At 42.8% G+C, this 25,624-nt stretch overlaps 3 protein-coding genes across 4 annotated transcripts; 1 reads left to right on the plus strand and 2 right to left on the minus strand.

Moving 5' to 3' along the window:
- Positions 1 to 700: 700 nt before the first annotated feature.
- wbp1lb (WW domain binding protein 1-like b) lies at positions 701 to 18,459 on the minus strand. 2 transcript variants are annotated; one of them, XM_072462593.1, is made up of 4 exons: positions 18,308 to 18,459; positions 6,118 to 6,220; positions 5,012 to 5,173; positions 701 to 3,675 (listed from the first exon to the last, which is right to left on the minus strand). In XM_072462593.1, the coding sequence occupies exons 1-4, from the start codon at positions 18,392 to 18,394 to the stop codon at positions 2,882 to 2,884; spliced, it is 1,146 nt and encodes a 381-aa protein (XP_072318694.1). In that variant the 5' UTR covers positions 18,395 to 18,459; the 3' UTR covers positions 701 to 2,881. The 2 variants fall into 2 exon arrangements, with proteins under 2 accessions (XP_072318694.1, XP_072318695.1); XM_072462594.1 differs by lacking the exon at positions 18,308 to 18,459 and adding an exon at positions 14,269 to 14,617.
- Positions 18,460 to 19,037: 578 nt separating this feature from the next.
- On the minus strand, positions 19,038 to 22,216 carry poll (polymerase (DNA directed), lambda). Its single transcript, XM_072462428.1, has 8 exons — positions 22,099 to 22,216; positions 21,708 to 22,026; positions 21,521 to 21,611; positions 21,110 to 21,430; positions 20,844 to 21,017; positions 20,170 to 20,298; positions 19,522 to 19,690; positions 19,038 to 19,458 (listed from the first exon to the last, which is right to left on the minus strand). The coding sequence occupies exons 1-8, from the start codon at positions 22,199 to 22,201 to the stop codon at positions 19,097 to 19,099; spliced, it is 1,668 nt and encodes a 555-aa protein (XP_072318529.1). The 5' UTR covers positions 22,202 to 22,216; the 3' UTR covers positions 19,038 to 19,096.
- Positions 22,217 to 23,417: 1,201 nt separating this feature from the next.
- Positions 23,418 to 24,845, plus strand: dpcd (deleted in primary ciliary dyskinesia homolog (mouse)). Its single transcript, XM_072462436.1, has 6 exons — positions 23,418 to 23,482; positions 23,655 to 23,735; positions 23,827 to 23,942; positions 24,025 to 24,158; positions 24,276 to 24,378; positions 24,644 to 24,845. The coding sequence occupies exons 1-6, from the start codon at positions 23,419 to 23,421 to the stop codon at positions 24,746 to 24,748; spliced, it is 603 nt and encodes a 200-aa protein (XP_072318537.1). The 5' UTR covers position 23,418; the 3' UTR covers positions 24,749 to 24,845.
- The last annotated feature ends 779 nt before the right edge of the window (positions 24,846 to 25,624 follow it).

Here is a 25,624-nt window from a genome sequence, read left to right on the forward strand (position 1 = left end):
GAGTTTGAAGCAGACTGGACGCTTCCTGACAGTGTTATTGCCTCCCTTCGATAGGTTTAGAAATTACACGTGACTTATATATTTAGGGGCGGTATTTTGGTTTATAGTTTCGTGTTTGAATGAATCACAGATCCTTAGAATACCTCCAAAAATACTTCATAAAAACTATAGCACTTGCAGTCACAGTCCATTAGTTTCCCCCATCCAGCTGCTCTACACATCCTGAGCCTGGCTGAATGTCGCCCCCTGCCGTCCACTGAAAGAAGTGTTTATTTATTTTAAAGTCGTTTTCTCCCGCTTGTTCCCGTCAGGGGTCGCGGGTGACCGGAGGCTATCTCAGTGACCTTTGGCCTTAGGCGGGGTACACCCTGGTCAGGGGCCAGCTCGTCACGGGGCCAAAACAAAGACAGAGACAGACAAACGTTCACTCTCGTTCATTCAGACATTTTAGAGTTGCCAATTTACTTAACTCATGTTCATTTTCAATAGAAAGTTCAGAGTTCTAATCAAGGGCAAACAATCGATTTATGCTGTATATAGACCACATGTATTTAATCTAGTATCTTTGAATAGTCCTAAAACAGCCACAATAATGGGATTAAATACTTTAAAATTATGTAGCCAACTTTAAAAATGTACTACTGTGCTATTTCGTCCAGTCCAACAAATAAATAAATACAGTTCATATTAAAAGACCAAGTTTAGTAATTTTGGGTATTTTATTGAACAAACATCGATGTCATAAATGGCTTATGTTATTTGAACATTCAAAGATGTGCAAAACCACCTCAGACTGATGAAAAACAGAGTGTCTTTGGCAGGACGCCCCTGATTTGGTTAACAAAAACTGCATCTTTTCTGTTAGTCATTTACACCCTCTCTACGGCTTCACAAAACATTGAAATGACAAGCAAAACAAGCTAATGATTGAATGATTATGAAAGCAAATGTGTAGCTTACAAAGTCTAAACAATTTTAAATAAACAGTGGTTTTATCATTTCAACAGTTACATTGTATTGTCAGATATGAAAAATAGCTCCTCTTTGTACTACATGTACCACAAAACAAAAATATTAAAAATATTTCTAAATATTAAAAGTATTTTGCTAAAAGCACTTTTGAGGGCCAAGACTAACTATTCAAGCTTTAATTAAAGCTTAATATAAAGTACCAGCCTATTTGGCCAAAAATATTACTTCTGTAAAAGAATGACAGCAGATTTAAAGGTGCACTATGTAACATTTTAGGTTGAAGATCCATGAAGATGTTCTTCTGCTTTGTCTGGATTGTTCCACAGTATTACATTAAACCTGGTCTTCTTGCATTACAGGTGTTTTTGCTCAAAAATACCTCCACAGATCTGCCCTGTAACTAACCCTGTCCTAGTGGAGTCATTTGCTCGTCTCCATGGTGATGGATAAATGTATTACCATACTGTGGAATCTTCCAGGCAAAGCTATCTCCATAAAGAGAAACATGTGGCAGACCCTTCACCAGAAAATATAGTGCGCCTTTCAGGGCTTTTGGAGAAACAATGGAGTGAAACCAACAATGCTTTTTTGTCTTCAACATTTCTTAAATGTGGATCATTTAACCAAAACTGAGTTGTGCTCTCGTTTTACAATCAATGGTACTGTTGATACATTCAGTAGAGCAAATGAACAAATTTGGAATAAATGGGATTGATTAGATTGAAATGGAACCACCTCTTACAAAACATGGGACTTTGTAGTGCACAAATAAATGCAGCCATTTTGAATGTCCGATTAGAATTTGTGTTAGTAATAATAACAACGCTGCATCATACTTTTATTTGTCACAAAATAAGTTAAGTCTCATCTTTTCTTTACTTGACCAGGTGAGGGGCCAACTGCATCTTACAATTATGTTCCACTATCCAATAACAGTGCCGTATTTTACATATGTGACATATATGTGTTAAATACACTTAATATACTTGATCAGAATTTATATATGAATGCATTCATAGTTGGCATAAAGTTATAATGAAAGAAATGAGGTACAAGCAAGGCTGCCCTTTCATTTAAGGAAAAAAATCTTTGATTTGGTACCGATTTTCTTTACTGCCACAAGACTTTTTCAGGTAGGCACATTCAACACACAATCGTTAATGACAAAATTGTGATTGCATACAAATCTTACAACAGAATTGCAACCTTTCCGCCACACATGTTCTAACAAAAACCTACAAAAGAATTAACTTCATGCAAAATAAGACTTTAAATTAGCATGTTCTTTGATTGAGTTACTGCCAACTTCTCCAGAAATAGTTAACGAATTGTGCAAATTAGACAATGATTGTAGAACACTATTACTCCTATTGTCAAGAGATCAAATAGAGAGCAAAAAAAAAAGAAAGGCAGATGAACATTTGCTGCCTCAAAGCACTTGTGAAAGAATAAACTACTACTTTCGTCCCATTACAGTATTGGGCTTGCATAATCGCATACATTGCTGACATCCAAACTGTAACCTACGGTAGTTTCTCTCCCTCCAAAGGCTTTATAACTCGCCAACTTCTTGGTAATGCCCCTTCAAAACATTAAATCAAGTGTTTTCATCTCTGGCAGTAGCTTATGGATAAGACGTGGAGCTATGTGTACCGTATTTGTGCAATGTTGAATGTCTGGATGGATGTAGACTGCTAGAAGGCTATAGCAGCCAAAGATGAACCCAAATTCACAGGTGAAGGCCACTGTTGTTCACATTGGGAAAGAGCAGGCGTTCACTCTCAAGAAAACTGCATTTTCCACAAATGTTGACATATTCATTTAAGTCAAAGAGGATTGAGAAAACCAAAGGATGCATCTCCTCCGCTGCAGGACTGTGTAGTGCTCCTTACGTGCTGGTGTGTTGATCTCAGCCCTGAGGCTCAGTGCTGGTGCTGAGGTGGCTGCCCTCCTGCTCGCTGATGGTGTGGAGGAGCAGGCACACAGGAGGATTGCCTATGAGGTGATTGGGCTGAGCCGGACTCTGTGGTCCTCGGGACGGCCTCCTGTCTGCTCCCAGAGCCGGTTCTTCTTCTACGGTGAAGGAGGCACGATGCCCGCAGCCGTCACAGAAATCTCCTCCCTCATCTTCATCTGGGCCCAACAGGCTCTCCAGCTCCCTCAGTTCCTTCCCCTCCTGCTCCTGGCCTACCACGCCCGCCCCGCTGCACCCCCTGCTCCCTCTAGTGCCACAGACGCACACCTCGATCCCAGAGTCGCCCGTAAAGCGCCTCCTCCGCCCATTGGGGAGGCGCTCTTTGTCCTCTGTGCTGTTCTCAGGCAGTTCTTTCATCAGTGCATCCTTGCAGGAGCTATCCCCACTGTCACTGTCTTTCTCCTGGTTCTCATCACTGATCCCATCTGGCGCGAGGATCACGTCAGACTCTGGCCTCATCTGGACCTGCTTGTCGTCAGGTTTGGGTATAAAGTCTAAGGCCGGGCTCTGTGGATCTTCAACGCTAGGCCGGCAGCACAGACTGTCAGACACTGCGGCCAGAGGAGTGGACAGGCTGCTAGGGGCGCGTCCCTCCTGCTGCTCTGTGGCCAGGGGACTTGTGACCATTGTAGTGGGCCCTGTGTGTAAGGCACTGTACGGAGGCGGAGGAGTCGGTGGCCTGTTAACCACCTCTTCATAGTCAGGTAGGAGGTAGTTTGGCAAAAACCCTAGAAAACAAAAAAAGCTGCTCTTAGTTTAGACAGCAAGAATAACTGTTGAGCTACAGTTTTTCTATAACCAGAGTAACAAAGCAACTACAGAGGTTCATTCCAGTCATGTGTCGATTCTGCTAAACTGGCAAATGCAACTAGTTCTGAAAATAGGGTAAGCAAACAATTGTTTATGCTCTGGTGAGAAATGAGGACGATGACATTGCACAATTAGTAGTCACACATCTTCTCTGTCTAGCCTGGTGCACTTTGTGTTTTAGAAGAGAACTTGTGAGGCAAAATCTTAAATTGTAGAATTGTTAGGAGCTGTTAAAATACCCTCTTAGTTTAGGTGACGAGCAGGACAAAACAAACATAATATACTTTGTGACAGGATTATGAAATTTGGTACAAACGATGCTGCAATAGGGGAAGAAGCCATATTTGTTTTGATACGGATGGACATGCGTGTCCCTGGCTAATCCCATTCAAACTAGGATCAGAATCTTTTTTTTTACAGACAATGAAAATATCTCAATAAACAATATTATTGAGCATGGTGTTTTGTACTGTTCATGCAGAATTTTAGTAAATAATCTCTACTTGTAATAAAACATTATCAGTGCAACTATTAAATAACTTGAGAACTTCTAAGCAATGTTATTTACCACTATTAAACCAAAGTCCAGTTTGTGGACTATTTTATATTAGCTATAAAATAAATTGTTATAAATGTTATTTTTCACAATTTAGTCTGCCCAATATCTGTATATCTGATAATGATGTCTTTAAAATCAATTGAAATATTGATTTGAGGTAGAACATAAAGCGGTCATCCACAGACAGAACATCACTCGGATCTGACCAAACATTCTGATGTGATTGGCTGATATGCGTTACATGCAGAAACCCGAAGGACACAACAACCTGCTTAGCTTTCGAGATGTGACGAGATTGGGTTATTATAAGTTATAATACTTTATAATTTCTCGAGGCTGTGGGGGGCATGGATACATGTTTTATCCCCTAATGGATATGAGAAAAAAGTTTGAGATGCTCTAGTTTAGATAAATTGAGTGCCATCCACCCCAGATATATCCCCTGTAGGGTACTTTAACGTAAAAACAAGGATGCACGTTAGTGTGTATTCAGACAGTTCTTATATTGTGGATCTGTAGAGTTAAAATAGAGGCTTATTTTTGGCCCTTAGGCTTTATTGGACAGGACAGATGAGAATGAAATGGGGGGATGCACGGCACTGCAGCCAGGTGCACTTGGAGCATGGCGTACATGTGCTGTGCCTTAACCACTCAACAAAATAGAGGCTTATTTAAATCAAAGCAAAGTGACTTACTGAAATAGAAGGGCACAGACGGGTAATTGTGTGCTTCTCGATAGGCGATGAGGTTGATTTCATGTTGCCTCTGCTGCTGCTGCAGTCTGTGCTTGGTGCGCCGATGGTGACACACACAGCAACAACTCAAAATGAATATAATGGCCCACACCAACCAGAACCCTGAAGCAAATACAGGCTTAGTTTGAAAATGTATGGAAACAAAAACAAAACAAACAGTGAGTCATACTGATCTCTATAAAGTTATAGTCACACTATAAGTATCATGCAGTACATCACAAAGTGCATCTTGTCTGGGGGAAGGATGTGACTATTAGGAGAGTGCAGTGTGCTGAGCTGTATCATCTGACCTGCGTCAAGGGCAGGCGTCAACACATGTCCCTTAAAAGACTTAAAGGGTCACAATTTTTTAATACTTTTTTTAAAATCTGCAAATCACTGATAAATTGTCTGTCAGCACGTGTCTGCGGCTCTCCTTCTGTCACAGTACAAGTGCAGGAAGCATGTGCTTTCAGCCCAGAGTGTGCATTCTCCATGAAGCTAAGGGAGACTGATGTTTTGCTGTGTGACAGAGCGTCTCGGTATGCATTGGCCTTTGTTAATAGCACTCAAGGCAACTCCCAATAACCTGAAGTCATATCATTTAATATGATAGTTGAATAATCAAGATTTTTGTTAAGTATTACTTTATCTAGGAATTATCCCCTGTAGGGCAAGACATATTACAAGTACAGCAAACATTTCCTTCTCATTTCATTGTGATAATTTAGTATTGAATGTCTAGTTTATTACATAATGTTTATTTGTGCACAGTTAGTCCTATAGTCCAAACAAAAGATTTTCATTTCAATTATTTGCAGTTTGATAATCTGCAATATAATTTGCATCTACATCAACACAAAATAATAATGATAATTATAATAATAATGTAAGACAGGAGTTGGGTAACAAAGACACTAGACCAGTGCAACAACATTTGTGCACTCATAAACTGTCTGACCTGCTTGTTTTCATTTTAGGATTGAATGCTCGTGAAAGGCAGTGATGTTACCGTTTGGCATCACAGTGTGTACTAAAATGTGTGCATATAAAAACACCAGACTTACACCACAGTTCATAATAGTAGCTGCAGCACTGAGACTCCCCACAGCAGTGGCCCGACTCACAGATGTAGCTCTGATTGTTCACCCCTTCACACTGCAGCAGGCTCTGAAATACACCATTTTCACAAGTCATTTTTCCTCAAGAATATCCATCCTGAAAGGCATTGCATTATGTTGGCCCCGTCCTTTCAGAGCACGGCAAATCATCTGCCTAGTAGTAGCACAGGTTATTTAAATGTATCTATTGCAGTTGGAGCTGGTGCAAAAAGTACATTGACTTTTGGCCTATTTGCTGCTGAAATCAAATCATGAAGTACTTCTGTTAGAATCAAATAATGTTTATATTTTTGAATCCACACTTATTACATGTAAAATATTTACTGACTCTAGTGAATTATTTGTGATTCCTTAATAGCAGCAATTATAAGGTCATAAAAAGAAACATAAGTCTCCTCTTAAATATGAGAGATTCATTTTGAACGAAGTAAAAATATGATCACCTTATGAAGCAGCAGAAACCTTTCACATTCCTCACACTGACTTTTGATGCAGTCTTTACTAATCCAGTTTTTAGACTGACCAGCTTTAAGCTAGTCCAAATATGTGAAGTAAACAAGTGCAGCAGCTCTAGTTCTATTTCATCCCTACTGACCGCCAGAGGCGGTGCATAAAGCACTGGATGATTATCCTTGCGCATACACAGGTCGAGAATTAATAACAAAAAAGTCACCTTTGACCCCCCGGTGGCTCACGTGAGTCTATATAGTCACGTGACACCGGGAGCTCAGTCCCTTTTCACCTTCTTGCATGCAGGTTGTATACGTGGTTGTTCGGCTAATATTGCGGTTTTCCCACAAAGTTTGGTTTGTTTTGCCGCTTGTAGCCTGTTAGCCCTGTGACTGTGGTACAGTCGGTGCAGCGAGTTCGCTCGCCCTCCTGGGGCTGCACAAGCGTGTTGGACCTGTTGCAATAGGAGGTATATTTACGTTGTTTTCTACGACTGGTAAGTACCCCTTTAATGCATTTCGCCGTAGCCGTGCGCTCGGTAGTTTTTTGTTGAATTTGAACCGTACAATTGTACCCGGTTCTGTGTTTATCCGTGCTAAAGCCGGTTGTTTGGTTTACTGATACAGCCGCGCGGCTCTAAGTTCTAACTATAGCCGTTTTCGGGTCATTAGTTCTGAACTGCTTTGTTTTCAGCCAGTTACACACCAGCGGTGGCGTTTTCGGCTCGACCTGGTGGTTACATGTAGCTGGTTTTGTGTTTACATTGGGTCATTAGTGGCGTTCCCTGCTCGACCTGACCCCGCGGTGTCCCCTCATATAGCGGGTCATTAGTGGCGTTCACTGTTCGACCTGACCCCGCTGCGCCCCTCTTACCGGGGTAGGTAAGAGGTTTTACATCTTGGAGTCGCTAGTGGCGTTCCGCTCGACCCAACTCTATTGGCCCCGGTCTTATCATGCTGGAGTCCCTGTGCTGCCGGTCCTGCCTGGCGCCGCTGCAGCCTGACGATGGGCATGATCTCTGCCCTGCTTGTCTTGTTTGGATCATCTTCGGGAGGCACTCTCCGATGATGCTTGCTCCAACTGTTCGGTTATGCCCCGGTCTGTGCGCGTGGCGCGCTTGGCGGCTTTCGAGGACGCTTCAGACTGGTTGTTTGTGGCGCCTCCGAGTCAGTTACCAGCTGGCCAGACTGGGGGCCTCAAGTGGCCGTCCACAGCTACTCAAGGCAGCCCCCCATTTAAGAAAAAGAAGGGCCCCGGTAAGTTAGCGGCTCAAGTGAGCACGCTGACATCTGAACTGGCCCAAATGCGGGCAGTTATCCAGACTCTCCAGACTGATGCCAGTCGTGTGGTGGCACAACGGCATGAGGGGCATGGCACAGCCTCAGTATATGACGACGTCATATCGGTGGCTGCTTCAGACACGCAGTTTCAGCTGGAGTCTGACCTTCTGAGCTCCAGAGTTTCAGAATCTGGCTCACTGGCCTCTGCCGGCTCTCAGGCCGACAGTGATGACACTGTCAAAGCGGCTTTGCGGACGGCACTTTCCCGCTTAAAGCTGGATGTTCCGCGGGATGAGGCGGCACCCTCGAGCGCCTTCTTTCGGCGCCAGGCTGCAGCGTCCCACTTTGCAGTTCCTCCCTCGGAGGAGTACATTATGGAACTGCATGCCTGTTGGACAGACCCAAAGGCATTTTCGAGGCCTACTTCAGATGGCAGGGTTTTGGCACTGATGCAGGATCCTCAGAAGCTTGGCCTGGGACATTTGCCGGCAGTGGAGCCGGCTATTGCCTCCCTCATCGTCCGCCCAGAGGAGACTTTACGGACTAATGCCCGGTGTCCACGACCACAGTGCCGGGTTACAAACGACCTTCTGTGTAAGGCGTACGACATGGGAGCTCGTATGGGTCGCATTGGGAACTCATTGTCTCATTTAATGCTTGGCCTGTCGGTTTCCCTTGAGACAGTGCCAGTGGACCAACCAACACATGGGCTGGTTGATGCCTCCTTGCAGGCTTTTGCCCTCATGTCAAGGGAACTAGGGCGACTGCTCTCTACATTAGTGCAAGCTCGCCGCCAAGTATGGCTGGCACAGTCTCCGCTCTCTGACGCCAGTAGGAAGACCTTGAGGGGTGTTCCAGTTCTTCCCGGAGAACTATTTGGCCCGGCCGCCCTGGAGGCTCTAGAGCGCACGGCCCAGGCTTGCCGTACACGGCAACAGTTGGCGGGGCTTCATAGGCGGGGGTCTCATCGACCGGCTCAGGCCGCCCCTCCCGTTTCTTCACGGAGATACACACCACCGCCCCATCATGACTCAGACTTGGAACAGGCCCCAAGATTTGGATTTCGTCCATCCCGTGCGTCCCGTTCCTCACAGCCCGGCCGTGGCCCCCACAAACCCGGGCGGGGTTGAGGGGCCTCCAGATGAGGCCACAGGGCCGGCGGTAGGACATTTTTCCCCAGGACAGCTGGAGTACTGGACGGATCACTCCCCAGATATTTGGGTGCTGGCCACGCTGTCCGAAGGGTATCGTCTGCAGTTCCGCCGCCGGCCTCCTGTTCCTGGTCGGATCCGAATGACAGTTATTCAGGATTCGGCCAAGGCGCAGGCGCTCTCTCAGGAGATTCGCACCTTGCTGGACAAGGGGGCGATAGTTCCTGTGGACCCCCTGCTGGATCCAGGGGGCTTTTATTCCCGTTATTTTTTAGTACCCAAGAAGACGGGCGATTTACGCCCAGTTCTGGACCTCAGGGGTCTAAATATGCTTTTAAAGGTACTCCCTTTCAGAATGGGTACTCCCTTTCAGGCGGTCAGACAAGTGCTCCAGGCGATCTCCCCAGGCGACTGGTTCACAACAGTAGACCTGAAGGATGCATATTTTCATGTCCCCATTGCACCGCCACATTGGAAGTTTCTCCGCTTTGCTTTCCGGGGAGAACACTTCCAGTTCAGGGTTCTGCCATTCGGGTTATCTCTGTCCCCTCGAGTGTTTACAAGGTGCGTCGCTGCAGCCTTGTCCCCCTTGCAGGCCCAGGGGTTGCGGATTCTGCCCTATCTGGACGACTGGCTCATTTGTGCGCCCAGCCACGAGCAGGCGCTTCAAGATACAGAGACTGTGCTCAGGCACGTGGCCAACTTGGGGCTGCGGGTGAACTTGGCAAAGAGCTGCCTTGTGCCGTCACAGGTAGCAACTTTCCTCGGCATGGTCCTCGACTCCCATACAGCGACTGCACGCCCTTCGCCCAAGCGGGTGGACGATATTTTGGGAATGTTGCGGGACTTTCGACAGGGGAGTTCTCTTCCCTACGTCTTGTTCCTAAGCTTCTTGGGCAAGCTGACTGCGGCCGCAACAGTGGTTCCTCTGGGGCTGCTGTCTTTGCGCCCCCTTCAGATGTGGCTCAACAGTCTACACCTGGACCCCACACGTCAGGATCACAGGCGGCAGCGGCTACCCGTATCTCCCCAATGCCGGGTGTCTCTATGCAGGTGGCGGAACGAGGCCTTTATGACACAGGGCGTTCCGCTGGGGCCTCTTCCTTCCAGACGGGAGGTTGTGTACACCGACGCATCCCTCCTAGGCTGGGGTGCGACATGGCAGGCACGGATGGTGCAAGGGTCATGGTCCCAGAGGCAGAGCAGGCTGCACATCAATGTGCTGGAGTTCTTGGCTGTCGAGCTAGCGCTGCGCCATTTCTTGCCACACCTGCGCGGCCGTCATGTCATGGTACGGTCCGACAACACCAGTGTGGTTTTTCACATAAATCACCTGGGCGGCACTGGGTCGGTGACCCTGTTCAGGATTGCACAACGGGTCCTGACTTGGGCTACCCCGCGCCTTGCCAGTCTGAGCGCTGTTCACATTACGGGGGTTTGGAATGTGTCCGCGGACTTCCTGTTTCGCCATCTGCCGCTGCCGGGGGACTGGCAGCTTCACCCGGAGGTGGTGAGGGACATTTGGGAGACCTTCGGCAGGGCACAGGTGGATCTTTTTGCCTCCCGCGACGCGACACACTGCCCTCAGTGGTTCTCGCTGGCGGACAGGGCCAGCCCACTGGGTCAGGACGCACTGGTTCACGACTGGCCGAGGACGATGCTTTATGCATTTCCCCCATTCCCCCTGATTCATCAGACGCTTCTCAGGGTCTTTCAGGAGGGCCACTGTCTCCTGCTCGTGGCCCCGTTTTGGCCAGGGAGGACATGGTTTCCTTTGCTGCGCAGGCTCTGCTGCGGCACAGCGAGACGTCTCCCCCCCAGGCGGGATCTCCTCTCTCAACTAGGGGGTCAGATTCTGCACCCCAATCCCGAGCGCCTGAAGCTCTGGGTATGGCCGCTGCAGGGCCCGGCCTGACCTTCTCGAGGTATGCCGGGGAGATTGGGAACACAATAAGCAATGCTCGTGCCCGGTCTACCCGTCTTCTGTATTCCTGCAAGTGGAAACTGTTTGACGCCTGGTGTCGCAAAAGCGGGGAGGATCCAGTGCATTGTGCTGTGTCAACGGTGCTCGCATTCCTGCAGGAGCTACTTGGCCAGGGGCGCTCTCCATCTACCCTGAAGGTATACATTGCCACAATTTCTTGTGGGCATGTGGGGTGGAATGGTTTCTCGGTTGGCCGTAACCAAGATATTTCCCTTTTTCTAAAGGGTGCTCGGCGTTTGCATCCGCCGGCCCGGTCTGTGGCCCCGGCGTGGGACCTGTCCCTGGTGCTGGAGGCGTTGCGATCCTCTCCATTTGAGCCTCTGTCGCAGGTTGACCTTAAATGGCTGTCAATGAAGACGGCATTCCTTCTGGCAATGGCCTCTGCGAAGCGGGTGAGTGAGCTCCAGGCTTTGTCCGTGGCAGACTCCTGTTTTCGTTGGCACCCCGACAACTCTGGGGTTTCCCTTTGGCCGAATATAGATTTTGTTCCAAAGGTGATTTTGTCGGAGGGGCACAACCGGCCGCTACAACTTGCACGTTTTGGTGCGGGATCTGCCGCCGAACAGCTGTGTCCTGTCCGTGCGCTTGAGGCATATGTGCGTGCTACAGCGTTGATACGCAAATCTGAGAGCCTGTTTGTTTTGACGGCCCGCGCAAGGGCCAGGCTCTGTCCAAACAGCGTCTCGCGCACTGGATTGTTGATGTAATCACGGAAGCCTATACTCGACAAGGGCGACCGTTGCCGTCCGGGATGAGGTGCCACTCCACAAGGGGGCTCTCAACTTCGTGGGCCGCTATGAACGGGGTGTCCTTGGACGTGATCTGTGCGGCGGCCTCTTGGACATCCCCGAATACATTTGCAAGATTCTACAGAGTGAATGTGGTTTCTCCACAACCGCTGGAAGAGGTTCTCCGGCAACACTCTTCTGCGTCCCATTGAGGTATGGTTTTGTCTATTCCTAGGGACCCTGCTGGTATTCGTCATCCAGTGCTTTATGCACCGCCTCTGGCGGTCAGTAGGGATGAAATAGAACGAAAGTTACGACTGTAACTACGGTTCTATGAATCCCGGATGACCGCCAGAGCATCCGGTCCCTCAGAATTCTCGTGCTTTGCGAGAAGGTTTCCAGGGACTGAGCCCCCGGTGTCACGTGACTATATAGACTCACGTGAGCCACCGGGGGGTCAAAGGTGACTTTTTGTTATTAATTCTCGACCTGTGTATGCGCAAGGATGATCATCCAGTGCTTTATGCACCGCCTCTGGCGGTCATCCGGGATTCATAGAACCGTAGTTACAGTCGTAACTTTCGTTTCATCTCCTCTCATGTTCAGTTTTGATACTGGGCCAAAGTCAAAGAAACAACTCACCATGTGTTATAAGCTTCAACTTACAAAACTTTCAGAGACTAAACAAAATTATCTTTTAGGGCAAAAGATTATTTTGGACAAACTGTTCTCCAAAAATCTCAAGAATGTAAAAATCTTTTATTAGTTAAAAATTAAATGAGGATCATTAAGGTGAACATTCTAAGCATTTTTTTCAGTAAGATTCTTCAGATACAGTGGCGTCGCAAAGGGTTTCGAGTGGCCCCGGAAATAAATGTACAGGGGCCCCTGCAGCCAGTTTAAAAACTCAATCCAAAAGGCGTACTCCAAACAATAAAAGGTGTCACTAATGTTGTTTTTAATATTTCAATTTCTTTCCTATTCTATTTTTTTTACTTTAGGAAATAACTGTTTTTAAGCTTTTTTTAAATATAAAATATAAAACATAAAACATGAGACAAACAGAACAGAGATCAGAGAGCATGTTAAATGTTAAATACAAATACAAATCAGCGCAACAAAAACAAAATTAAATAAACATGGCATAATCATATCAAAATAAAAAGTCAATTTGGTCCAAAGACAATCAAATGTGTTAAATTCCAAATTAAGTTCAAATGTAATTGTTTCCATTTGTCTGATTTCTGTTACTATGTCAGTCCTTGATCGTTGGTGACGTTTGTGTCATCCATTTCGTCGTTATGGCCTTTTTTCCTGCCACCAAATGTGCTTTCCAAAGGTCTCCGTCAATTGTGTCCATGTCAGGAGTTCTGAGGCCTAAGTACATACCGGTAGTTATTCAATTAAAAGGAATGACAAAGTTAAAAGTTTGTCTTCTGGCAACCACAATTTCTCCAACAATTAGCATTTCCTTGTGGATAATGGGTACTTTGACATGGCCTCATCATCCACTGGGATGTACACATATTTCTTCTCTTTCCCATTTGTTTTTAATATATTTAGTAGAGTAGTTATCCAGATTAGTAATGCATTGATATAATTTAGATATTATTATTCTTGAAAGTTCTGATTTATATGCCTTTATAAAATTTCAGTCAGAGGGATTCATTTCTTGGTTATAATAGCTCCTTATTTGTACATACCTAAAAAAATGATCTAAAAAAAAGTCCTATTTCTCGAAGCCAAAAGATTCTTTCAACATTTCAAAGCTGTGATGATGTGATTATCTTTTACAATTTGAAGGAAATACCTTTTGTATACCAGAACTTGAATCTCAGGTTCTTTTTTTTTATATTTCAAATATTAAAACATGTGATCTTTTCAGTGCTTAAGTTCAACAAATATAAGTTTGCAAATTACATTTGTAAATGTCTCACTGTAATTTGCATTGCAATAGTTGAGGCTATTAGCAAATCAATACGCAACACAGGTCTCAATAGCAGCATGTCATGGCTACAGAATCCAAGCCAACACATCATTAATCTTAAAGTAGTTTACCATTTAATGCAAAAATAGTAAACTTATCCAAGACAGTTAAACCATACCATAACTTGGACAAATGAAGAGAGAAAAGTGTCACTGTAATAACCCTGTAGATGTGGATGATGAAATGCCAAGACTCAGGGCTGATTTATGGAGGTGTAATTAATCCACTTCATTTCAACCAGAGCCATCAGCCAGCCACATCCTAAACAAAGCGCCCCATAGGAGTAAACAGGACAAAGTGAGGACTAATCACACATTTGGTCAGGTTCACCTTAGTGTTAAAATTAACTGGAGAACCTCTTGACCGGAACTGAGAACCTCTTGACTTTGGGGCCCCAAGCAATTGTCTGCCTTGCAGTCTTTCTTGCTACGCCTCTGTTCTGATGTTTTGTCAGAAATCAGCTTAATAATTAGCCACGCTAAACTCTATATAAGGATATTCTCTCTGTAAAGTTTACCAGTGTAGGTCCCAGACGGAAAGGCATGACGATCCCAGGTCCGACAATCCCAGACAAATCCCTGCACCGTGTGGGTCATTATCCCACCGAAGACAAAGTCACACTGCTCCCAAACAAGCAGACTTCCTTCTAGCCCGGCCTGCCCCCGACTCAACACACTCCCCTCTCTCTCTCCGGATTCACCATACACACACAAATACAGCCTTCCACACCCTTGCCCCACTCCCAATCCAGGGCCCAAATAGAGCATTGCTCTACGGAAATTTCCAAAGCAGCGGTGAAGTGAGATAGAGACGGGGCTCCTAGTGAGACGGCCACAACACACAAAAGAAACATGCAACAGTGGGAGGACTACTGGGAACATATACTGATAATACACGCACAAGAACTATTACTCAGTATAAAGCAGCCAGATCAGCATGGGTCATCACTGTGGTTATCCAAAACTGCTAAACCATCTACTTTATTAAATCAACGTGTTTTGTAGTTTTTCATTAGGCTGTACATCTTTCTTTTCCCTTTTGGCCAACCGGACCTCTGTTCTGCAATGTGATACAGATAAACATCTAGCTTTTTGGCTGTACAGTCAGCCTGGCATAAAGATAGCACATGAGAAAGGGACTCCTCTAGCTCTGTGGTGTCCTGCTAAATTTTATTTGGTCTCATTAACACAAATAAAAATGCCTTTTATATTAATTTCCTGCAAGTAAAAATGTTTTCCTCAAAAATCTGAATTCTGCTCCAAACCACATACTGTTATTGACAGAGTATTGGCTGACTTCTTGACTTCTTGATTAAAAACAGTCAAGCTTGTCATTGACCATGTTTTGATACATCATATTTGATTAAGAGGCTGTTTAATACATAGCAACAAGTTTTTTGAAATCCACAATGTTTTGATATCGGCGTGGCGTCAGTGGGCTGGCTCTGGTTGAAAGTTTGAGTGTGGAGAAGAGACTGAGACACACTTCAGTGTAACAACTATCTGCACTAGAGGAAACAACTGTACATGCACCTGGGCATCGCTGGTCCAACAAGCATCTCTCTCAAAGAACTACTCAATCTGGACCATTAGAATAAAATGGAAAGGGTCATTGGACTCTTTAACAGAATATACATAAGGAGATGTGAACTATAAACAGCTGGGGGCAACAGTACACCAAAGGTGTAACTGGTCTTCTAATCTAAAAGAAGAAGGCCTTTACATACGAGCTACATGTTCATTGAATCAGCGCTTGAAAACGCTAGGGACAAGAACCGTTCTGAGCACATATGTACTGGAGTAATGGCTTCTCATATGGAACGATAACAGCGCAGCACCGCAGCATCATCTTTAGTCCAAATGTAGATCAAATTAAGTGTGAATGTAGCGTTCTCCTGACCAGCATTGTGCAGCGTTGCTGTGTAAACAGGGCCGTGTTTCTGGTACTGACAACTACTGATTATGTGTTGGTTTAGTCCAAGTTTAACATGGTCCTGGTAAAGCCATGGTTTTAGATTTAGTTTAAATATGTCCCACAATATTTAGAGGTGGTACATCCAAATCCATGAGATCTGTTGACCACACTTTCGGATTAAGGGTAAAAGTAGGATTTGGGTTAAAGTGAGACCCGGCAGAGATAGAGTACATTACGTAGATGTACTAAAGATTTGAAAGAGCAAAGAATCTCGTCAAACTAGATTCCTGACTGTCTATGCAAACAGGAAAACGAAAAACAATCCACTTGACCGCATATACAGGATTAAAGGTAGATGCGGTTACTTTCCCAGAAATTATTGCTGTATTAGAAAATAATCAACCCAATAATGAGAAGCTGTTGAAATGCAAAGACACTGGGACAAGTTCATGCCCCCTGTGACCTCTGTATAACGCTGCTGGAGCTAAATGCTTTCAATTTATGGTTAATTTATAGTCTTGACTGAGCCATCACTGACCCCTTATTTATTATACAGCTACGCAACAAAGGGATGCACTCATGGGCCGGTTATGGGGAATGAAAACCTGCTGAACATGTATCAACTTTCAACAGCTGACAGACAAGCTTTAAACAAAGTCGAGTTGCCTCATTTTATCTAAAAGTCAGAACAGACTGTATGTGTGCCAGACCAAGAGAGACAAGATGTTGAGGAAACTATACTAAGGGATTATTCATCAAATGTAATCCAAGAGTACAAAAGTTGGCAAGGACGAATGTCACGCAGACTTAAGTTTCTGTACAGTTACTGTCCATATAAAGTTAGTCATTATAATTACAATATCGACTTAGCATTCAATAAATTATAGAATGAAAAAATAAGTAATTTATATGACTTATACATACTAAATAAGTACTAAAGTGTTTCATTCTGTTATTTATGTAGCTCATGTTTTTTAATAATAAAATACATTTAGAAACGGGTTCACTGGGACTACTCCGCTTTAGGGTTATTGTGTTAGTTTCAATACTGTTTTTTGTGATATTTTTCTATAGTAATATATCACACTTCAAAATGTGTTACTGTGAAAGATCTACAAGCATTCAATAACTTATATAATAGACATCATGTATGTGTGCACATTTTCATTGTTTGGTTTGGTAGTATAAGATTTGAGCTGTAGGGGGTTTAATAAGTAACATCTATGATTAATTACAGATTCAAACTAATAACTCAAACTAAACTGTTAACTAAGCTGTTTGTTTATCACAGCTCGTCTTTACGATATTAAACACCTAGGAACGGGTTTATGGAAATGATCTGTCCTGCTAGGGTTGTTGCATCTATGTGGCATAATAAAGTAGTTTCAATATGATCATTTATTGTGAAAAAAAAAAATAATTATATATATATATATATATATATATATATATCATATGAAAATGTATTATCGTGACAGGCCATATAATAATAGTATAATAAAATAGTTCAGTTAGTAGCCAGTGTTAGACACAAAAGCAAAGCATTCAGTTTTAATGTGCTACAACCAAAACCTTGCTCAGTTTTGATTTCATGAACAATCATCCACCATTCCACATATTAAATGGTTGTGAAATCTTCACATTATCCAGTCCCAGTTAATGATCTTCACAAGCACAAGATCACATAAGATAACAGTGTGTGAATAATATATATGCGTCACACTGGCCTCTGTCCAAAGCAAAACAGTATGAAAGTCCTTGGATTACATTAGAGAGTAGGAGGTACTTTATGACTATTATGTTTATCGCTGATAATATACTTAAAAAACATACTGCACATGAGACATGTGATGACATAAGGAGAGGGCTCTGGGGTATGGAAATGAGGAAGTGCAGTTATCATTGGGGGCCCCATGGGATACAATAATACCGAAACCATATCAGCATGAGAACAGTAAAAGATTCGCTTAAAAACTAGTATATCGCCATCTCTACAAAGGCTATTAAAAAACCTATTGTAAAGTAGATTTTTACTCGTAATAAAGCTATTAATTTTCAGCTTCCTGTTACTAGTACGTGCACCTTTTTGAGCTCTTTTTCCCCATTTAAAACTATACACTTCCTTATTATTGTAATCAAGGGAACTGTTATAATTCCTCATTGGCGGCCATACAATGAGAATAGAGTGTGATTAATGAAGGTATATGTAAACTCATGGCTATACTGTGTTGAACTGTTGATTCATCATCACATCGGAGCGTGAGCACACTCCATTCACAGCAGACGAACGGCGTTTTGTCGTCTCTCCAACGCCTAAAGTGTCCAGTGATCGTAAACACAACAGATCACAACAGCAAGGCCACAGCTCAAATGTGTCCCGGTGCACGGCGCGTTAGCACGGGCAGCTAGCCTCAAACTTCGGCCGCGGGAAATCTTTATTGACAGCTGGATTACTGTCTGACAATGCGATCCTAAACCCACCACATGCGTTTTGAGTCAACACGGGCGTAAAAGATCAGATAAAAAACAGTGTAGTCAGGCGTAAACGTGTTGTGGAATAGTTGTGTTTATGCTAGGCTAGCGATGCTAACTCGCAGTAGCCCCCACAGTCAGACAGCTTGTTTGTGACTTTCGGAGCTTACCCTGTCTGCCGCTGACTCCGTGGGGGTGACAGCGCCGACAGCGTGCAGAAACAATCCCATTTTAAAAGCCGAACATGCGCCTGTCATTCCTCCAAAAGGGCCGAGAGCAGCTACGGCGAAAACATAAGTACGCCGACGCCGCGCTAATTCCCCTAAAAGTGTGTTAAAATGTGCCCCGACTATTTTCCGGCGGCCCCTGCTGCGCCGCGAGGCCGGTGCATGCGCCGCCTCTGCAGCGGGCAGGACATTTCAAGAAGGCGCAGTGCTGGCGCAACTGGTCGACCTCGGTACCACTGGCAACATAATATGCACAGCTGTTACACAAGAAACTCGCGTCGACTGCCTCCTCGGCTCGGCTGGGTGTGGCGTGCACCGCGAGCCATGTGCACAACGTGAGGGGCGTGCGGCTGCGTGGGACCCGGCCAGTGGTGTGCGGACCACGTGTGGATTGGACGCGCCCGGCTCGTGACGAGGCCGAACCGATCACTGTCATAGGCCCGTCTCAACTTGAGCAGACATGAGGACTTTTATTGGAGCTGTAGCTTGTTTACTTCAGACGAATTCACACAATACACAGTGATAACAGTCTCTTTATTTTTAATTTATGATCAGTCCTTTACCAATTTAAAAACATACCTACTCAAGTCAAAAGGACAAGCAATCCAGTTCCACAGTATTAGTGTATTGATGTTGTCCTTAAAATACACATCTAACCATCTCTATTCGTCATGATGTTTGTACGAGCTTAAAAAACATGTCTAAATCATTGATTGCGTAGTACACATACTATTACCAGTCCCTTTCAAGAGGTTGTCTGAATGGAATTCCTAAAACATTAAAAACATCCTTTTCTGTTAGTGTTTGAACAGGGTTTCCCCCGTGAACTTTTAAGCTACCTCTGCGCATCACGTCTTTGTTCAGTGAGTGCTCAGATAGGCTCATTTGTTTGGTCTTGGCAAAAGCTCTCATTGAGCGATTGAAGTGTGCAGATCCGGTAAAGTACATTAAAGCACAGGCAAATTCATTATAAGGCACTACAATAATGTCGAGCCTACGATGGCGTTTATTGGGCCCTGGAAGACGGCAAACGCCCATATATTTCTTTTGCTCTCCATTTTCTTCATTGCTCACAAGGTCATCAGTCAAAAAGCCTAAAGAGGTTACAACAGTTAGCAAGCCAACAAACAAGGATTTACAAAAGTGACAAAACTCACCACTTTCATGAAGACTATGTAAAATTTTGCTGAAGACCCCTTTATGTGACTTTCCATCAGGATGAGTTATAAGCACATCGACATCTCCACAAGTGGCTTTTCCCCGACGGTAAGATCCACATGCCATAGACAGCAGGCCGGGGTCTAGAGCCTGAACAGCAGCTCTCACCTGCATATCAACAGCATGTGTTGTAGTATTGTTTTATACAAAATAAGGAACATAGATTAGGAACAAGGTTTATCATTATATGTTCTCTATTCTATAGCCAGAAACAGTAAGGAGTTCTAAGGAATCAAATCCCAGCCCTCTGACAATAAACCTGTTTTAGTTATCAATCTTATGCACACACTACCTTTGGCAGCTTTCAAGGAAAAAGGAATTCATGCATTCACCTAGTGCAGAACTCACTGTGCTGGACTGCAAATGTAACTGGCTCATTTTAAATGCAAAACATTAGGAATTTACATTTATTTTGTCTGGATTATGAGAAAGGAAATAGATTACTGTATACAAACTTTAGGCTTTCCTTCCAACACCTTTGGGTTCAAATTTGGACTTTGTCAATGTATTATTACACAAGTCACATATTCATAGACTTTGTTAAAGTAGATTTCTGTTTGAACATTTCCAGATGGTTTGAAGAATACCATTTTCTCAATGGCTCCTGCTTCATCTCGAGGCATTCGGTCCAGAAAATCACTATAATGTTTCAGTCCAATTTTTTGATTATGGTTTAGGTGAGCTTTGGTAGAAATGTCTTCCAATGTTCGAAACCCCTAAAAAACAAAAAGTTAAATAAAATAGTTAAATAATACAGATCCATTAAAAGACGAAGAATATCAGCAAAATACAATGAATTCCATAAGCACAAAGTTGGAGTTGCATCAAGTATGCCCTTCTAGGACTGTATTCAACATATGACGGCGCTGGTGTATTTAGAATACAAGTATGATATACGGTAAGATTTCTTTTTCCATTATTTATGTGGCGTTAATACTATTATAGGAGCAATATGTATTTTATTTTAAGCAATATCACAAATGTTACGTTTCTCCAAGTCAAGTTTAAGTCACGACAACGCTAAGTCAGACACATGGATCTATAATGAACTACTTAAATCAAAACATAATTTTAGTCAACTTTTAACATTGGTTTTAACTGGTATCCATGTGTCAGGGCACGTGTTGCAAGTTCCGAGTGTCGTAATTTGTATGGTATCGTAGACTCTGTATCAGGATTGCATTGCGAGGTACTAGGCAATACCCAGCCCTACTGTGTTTATTTTGAGGGGGGGAAAAGAAAGAAAAGCAAAGTAACTTACTTGTTGGTACCAAAGCTGTGCAGTCTTAGCTCCTGCACCCCAAATATTAGTAAACATTTCAAGTACAGGTACTGCCTCTCCAATGTGATCGAGTTTTCGGAGATGACCACTCTCCATAATCTCATCTATTTTGTCTGCCATGCGGGCTCCAATTCCTGGGATTTGGCAGGCTTCCTGGGGAACAAAATAACAAAAAGAACATGAGTTATACTAAATTACTTTATGGTGCTGGCGAGAAAAGAGAACAAAAGTATGATTTACACAACCTGGTAGGATGTTACAGGCTTGTGGTAGCTCTTCAGTGAATTAATTGCCTTGGAGTAGCCCAATGCCCTCCACTTATCGCCTTGGTGTGTGTAGGCCTTAGCAAGCACTTCTAATTTGTCAGTAATGTGTTTGTTGAAGTTATTAGTCTTGGATTCTGATGACTGAGCACAGACCCATTTTCCTGAGATTGTCTTTTGAGCGACAGAGTCTGGACCAGGACTTTCAACTTTTGGGTGCTGGCCAGTCATAAGAGCTTCTATGTCCCCTTGAGAAACACCATCTTCCTCTCCTTGTGGTTCTACTTTGCTGTCTGATGCCATCTGTACAGAGAAAAATATAATATACTGTAGATGATTCTTCTATGTTATACAGAAAAACTGTTAATAATAGTCCACTGAATTAATATGTACTGCTTCTGATGAATTATAATGTCCTTGTTTTTCAGCCGTTTCCACATTAGGTAAATCTTCTGTTGTACTACATTGTTGTGTTTCAGATTCACTAGGGAAATGTTTATCAAACATCACACATGAATGCTATTGTTAAATAAATATGTCCTAATAAATACTGTATTTAAGAACTTTAGAAAACAAGTACCTTTTAATTTGAAATAGACTGTAATCCGAGACATCCAACAACTTCTTTTCACTAATACATTTGCTCAGCCAAGAGGACTTCACAAAATGGATCCCAAGGGGTTTGCAATCCACTTTTAAGAGCCGAAGTGCTCGCTCACCGTCTATACTGTCATCTACTACCACATGAGTGACACTTGGACACAGGGACTTTTCAGTAATTCCTCCATTTTGTAGTATTTGTCGTTGGAAGATTTGACACCTGGCATTTCCTATGGCGGTTGGCAGGATGTACACACTCAAATCACAGAAAATGTCCCCTGGAAGAGTCAAACAGTAAGGTAAGCATCACCTATCTTGTCCAATTTGGATAGGTAGGTTAGGTATTGTGTTACCTGTGGCACTACATTCAGAAATCTTCTTAAGTGGTGGACCATCTTTCCCCTGAAGGACTTTAGCTCTTTTAACTTTGGGGAAAGCTTTCATTATGCCATGAACAGGCTCCATTTGTTTCATTCAAGGATGGCACAAGCCAACCACCTATACAAGTTCTAAGAAGAAAAAGAGTAACTGTTAGTTCAGCAAAAACAGGAAAGGAATGAGTTCACCACTGATAATTATGCGCAGAAATATGCAAGTTATTTAGCCAGAAAGTATTGCCTATTGAGTTAAAATGTCGTTATCTCAATATGCTAATGCTAACACCAACAACTATTGCTAGGAAAATGTGGACCTAGCCGGTAGACCAGGACAATCATGTTTTAGTCAATATATCACTGCATTTGCGCTGGGACGTGGGTTTAAACCAAATGTAAAGCCAATATGATTGTTTCTCACCCTTGAGGAACGCGAACCACTGCAAGAAGCAGCGAAACAGAAATCAACATCTGATCAAAATATTGCTTCCGGGTCATTAAAACTTAGTTTTTAGTTATATGTAAGCCTTTCTTTTATTTTCAGTTGAAATCTGTGTATTTGTATAAACAAATTTAACAAAATCAAAATGAACGCATGGGGAAAAAAAGTTTGTTGTTGAACAAGTTACCGTGGTAACCATGTTGTTGCGGAACATAGAACGCTAGAGTAATATACAATCTACAGTACCTGAGCTAACCTCAAGGAGACTTTATGTTTCTGTATGTTCTGGCTGACTCTTTACTTCCATGGTTCTGGCTCCGGTTCTGGCTCCACTATTCATGCACACATGGCAACAAAAATAATACATTCATTACACTTTAGTTTGTTATGCTTATGGTTATGTGTTGTTGAACTCCATTTAACATACTGCTATGAAAAACAAAACTTACATACCTATAGTCATATTTTTCAATTTTGCTATCAATATGTGCAGTATATGTGCATATGTGACATAAATTAATCCATGTAAAATGAATGGATGTACTACCAATAAATGTTTTCATATGGTATATTTAAATGCAATGCAAATTACAGTAATACAGCATAGAGACATTAAGATAACATTGATCCACTGATATATTAGACAATAAATTATTAATACCCCCGCAAAAATACGCTTATTGAGGCTGTTGCTCCCTTGTATTTTCAGAAATAATTTCGTCAGCTTTTTCTCTTTGTCGTTTTTACAGTTTCAAAATGGCCGCCGTAATGCTTTCGTCAGCGGTTACGATGGAACTTACTCACATCTAGATATGTATCCGCGTACGAAGACCGACCCGGAAGTGATTAGTAAGAGAAAACCCTACGACTTAAGGATGGCTGTTGAAACTTGGCTTACAGTGCTAAAATGTTCTAAGAAAACGGCGTTAATTCATGATGGTGAGCGAAACGATACTGACGACCTTAATCTAGTTAATTACTTTGATCACAAATTGTGTCGAAAATGTTGGTTATTAAGTTAAGTAAAATGCCATGCTGCAAGACATTGTCATTCACCTGTGCATCTAATTCATTTCTTCCAACGGTGTCATAGCATGTTATATTTTTTCAGGAAAAAGAAAGGTGCATTACCTCTTTACAGATGGGAAAGAAATGGCAGAGGAGTATGACGTGAATACCGATGAGCTCCTTGGTAAGCATAAACAACACATGTTTTTCTGTAACATTTTTTTCAATCTGTTTCACCAACTTGACTTGGTTGCTTTATTTCTCCCACTCTTAAGTGCGAAAGTGGAGACATAAACACACCCTTGGAGCTCATGAACAGTGGCAGGTAGAGGTTGGAGAGCCTTTTACTGTTGGTTCCTTGGAATCAGAGATCAAAGAGAACAACTCAAATGTAAAACCCCTGTATTTTGTCTTTGTTTGCTTTTTTAATGGTGTTTTAAATTATATGATTCAAATGTGATTTTGATTTTTAGCCATTATTTATGCGTAAAGACACCAAGACCAATTTTCAGTGGAGAATCCGCAACCTTCCCTACCCTAAGGATGTCTTCAGCGTTTGTGTGGAGCCGTCTGAAAGATGTGTCATTGTGAAAACCACAAACAAAAAGCAAGTTTTACCTACTCTCTATAGCACGTCACTTGTGTGTGTTCACCTATAGATGGCACTATTTGCAGCACAATGCAGGGCTAAGGCTGACAGTGTGGATCCTTTCTGTGTTCCCAGGTATTATAAGAAGTTTATCATTGCTGATCTGGACCGCAACCAGCTTCCACTGAGCTGTGATGCCCTCAGTTTTACTCATGTCAACAATACTCTAATAATAAGTGTAAGTCTCACACAACAATTAGATACTAAAATAAAAATGAGATAACATTCTTATAGTAGTAATTTTATAGATTAACACAAAACACACATCAACCAATCAAGAAATAGATCTGTTTTTGTTAGTGAGCATTGTGGAGCGTGTTACTTTTCTTTGGAGGCTCCTGACTCTTGTCCTGTGTTTTGTGCATTCTTTCAACGGGATAACAGTGACGTACACAGGGGAGATGAGCAAATGTTGAAGTAATCATTTTTTTCCTCTTGTCCAGTACAAAAAACCTAAGGAGATCTTAACCCTTGAGCTGGAGCTACTGAAAGAGCTGAAGAAGATGAAAGGATCCAGTGAAGGCGATGTTGACTGCAAAACTCAGTGAGCAGTGAAACGTTTCGATTAATTGATATTTTAGTTTCGTTTTTTTTTAAATATGCTTATCCTAAAACATTTGGTTGATTATTAAAATATAATTCTCACAATTTCTTGTATTTTATTCAACTTAGAATATGCAAGTCCTGCTTAACTTCTACAAACATCAGCTTCTTCATTTATTTATGTTTTGATAATTGCCCCACATTGTTCTAAAGCCTAAGCTTAATCCTTTCTGTTCTTTGCATGTGGCATCTATTTCTGAGAAAAAATCTATAATTTTAAGATTGGCATGACGGCTAGCATAAGATGACTAAACAAGCAAACTACAAAAGTATCTAGACGTATTAGTATTCTATCGTATCGTATCTAGTATTTAAATGAGATTATTTAAACAGTTTGAATCCTTACATTTTTCTCTATTTGTTCAAACCCAGAGAGTGCAAAAGACACAAAACCGCAGGACTCTCTCACCATTGTGCTTTGTATCGCTCTGGTTGGAATGGACAACACTTTCACCAGTCTGTCAACATGTTCCAAATTTGAGTTATTTTTCGTTGTTGTTCAAAAACATGCCTAAGATGCAATCAGATTATTACATTTTAGATGCTTTGATTATATTTACTGAGGTCTCCCAATTTTAAAGACTTTCACGAGCTCTAACTAGTGTCATAACACATTTCTGCAGTGAAGACTAACAAATTGGCCTTCCAGCGCCTGCATTGTGAAGGCAGCACAGAGGCTGTGCAGGGTCTTCTTCCTCCCCTGTCGTTTGGCCTCTGATCGTCATGCTCAACTGCTTCTGGGAAGACTGTTTCTTTTCTGCCTCCTTTTCATTGCCGAATGCCTCTTCCCAGCCATTCCCTCTCTTTCAGCCAATGCCACA

The sequence above is a fragment of the Eucyclogobius newberryi genome, unplaced genomic scaffold (assembly GCF_026437365.1).
Source record: "Eucyclogobius newberryi isolate DKJ021-1_F unplaced genomic scaffold, fEucNew1.0.hap1 SCAF_4, whole genome shotgun sequence".
In the NCBI taxonomy this organism is placed as follows: Eukaryota; Metazoa; Chordata; class Actinopteri; order Gobiiformes; family Gobiidae; genus Eucyclogobius; species Eucyclogobius newberryi.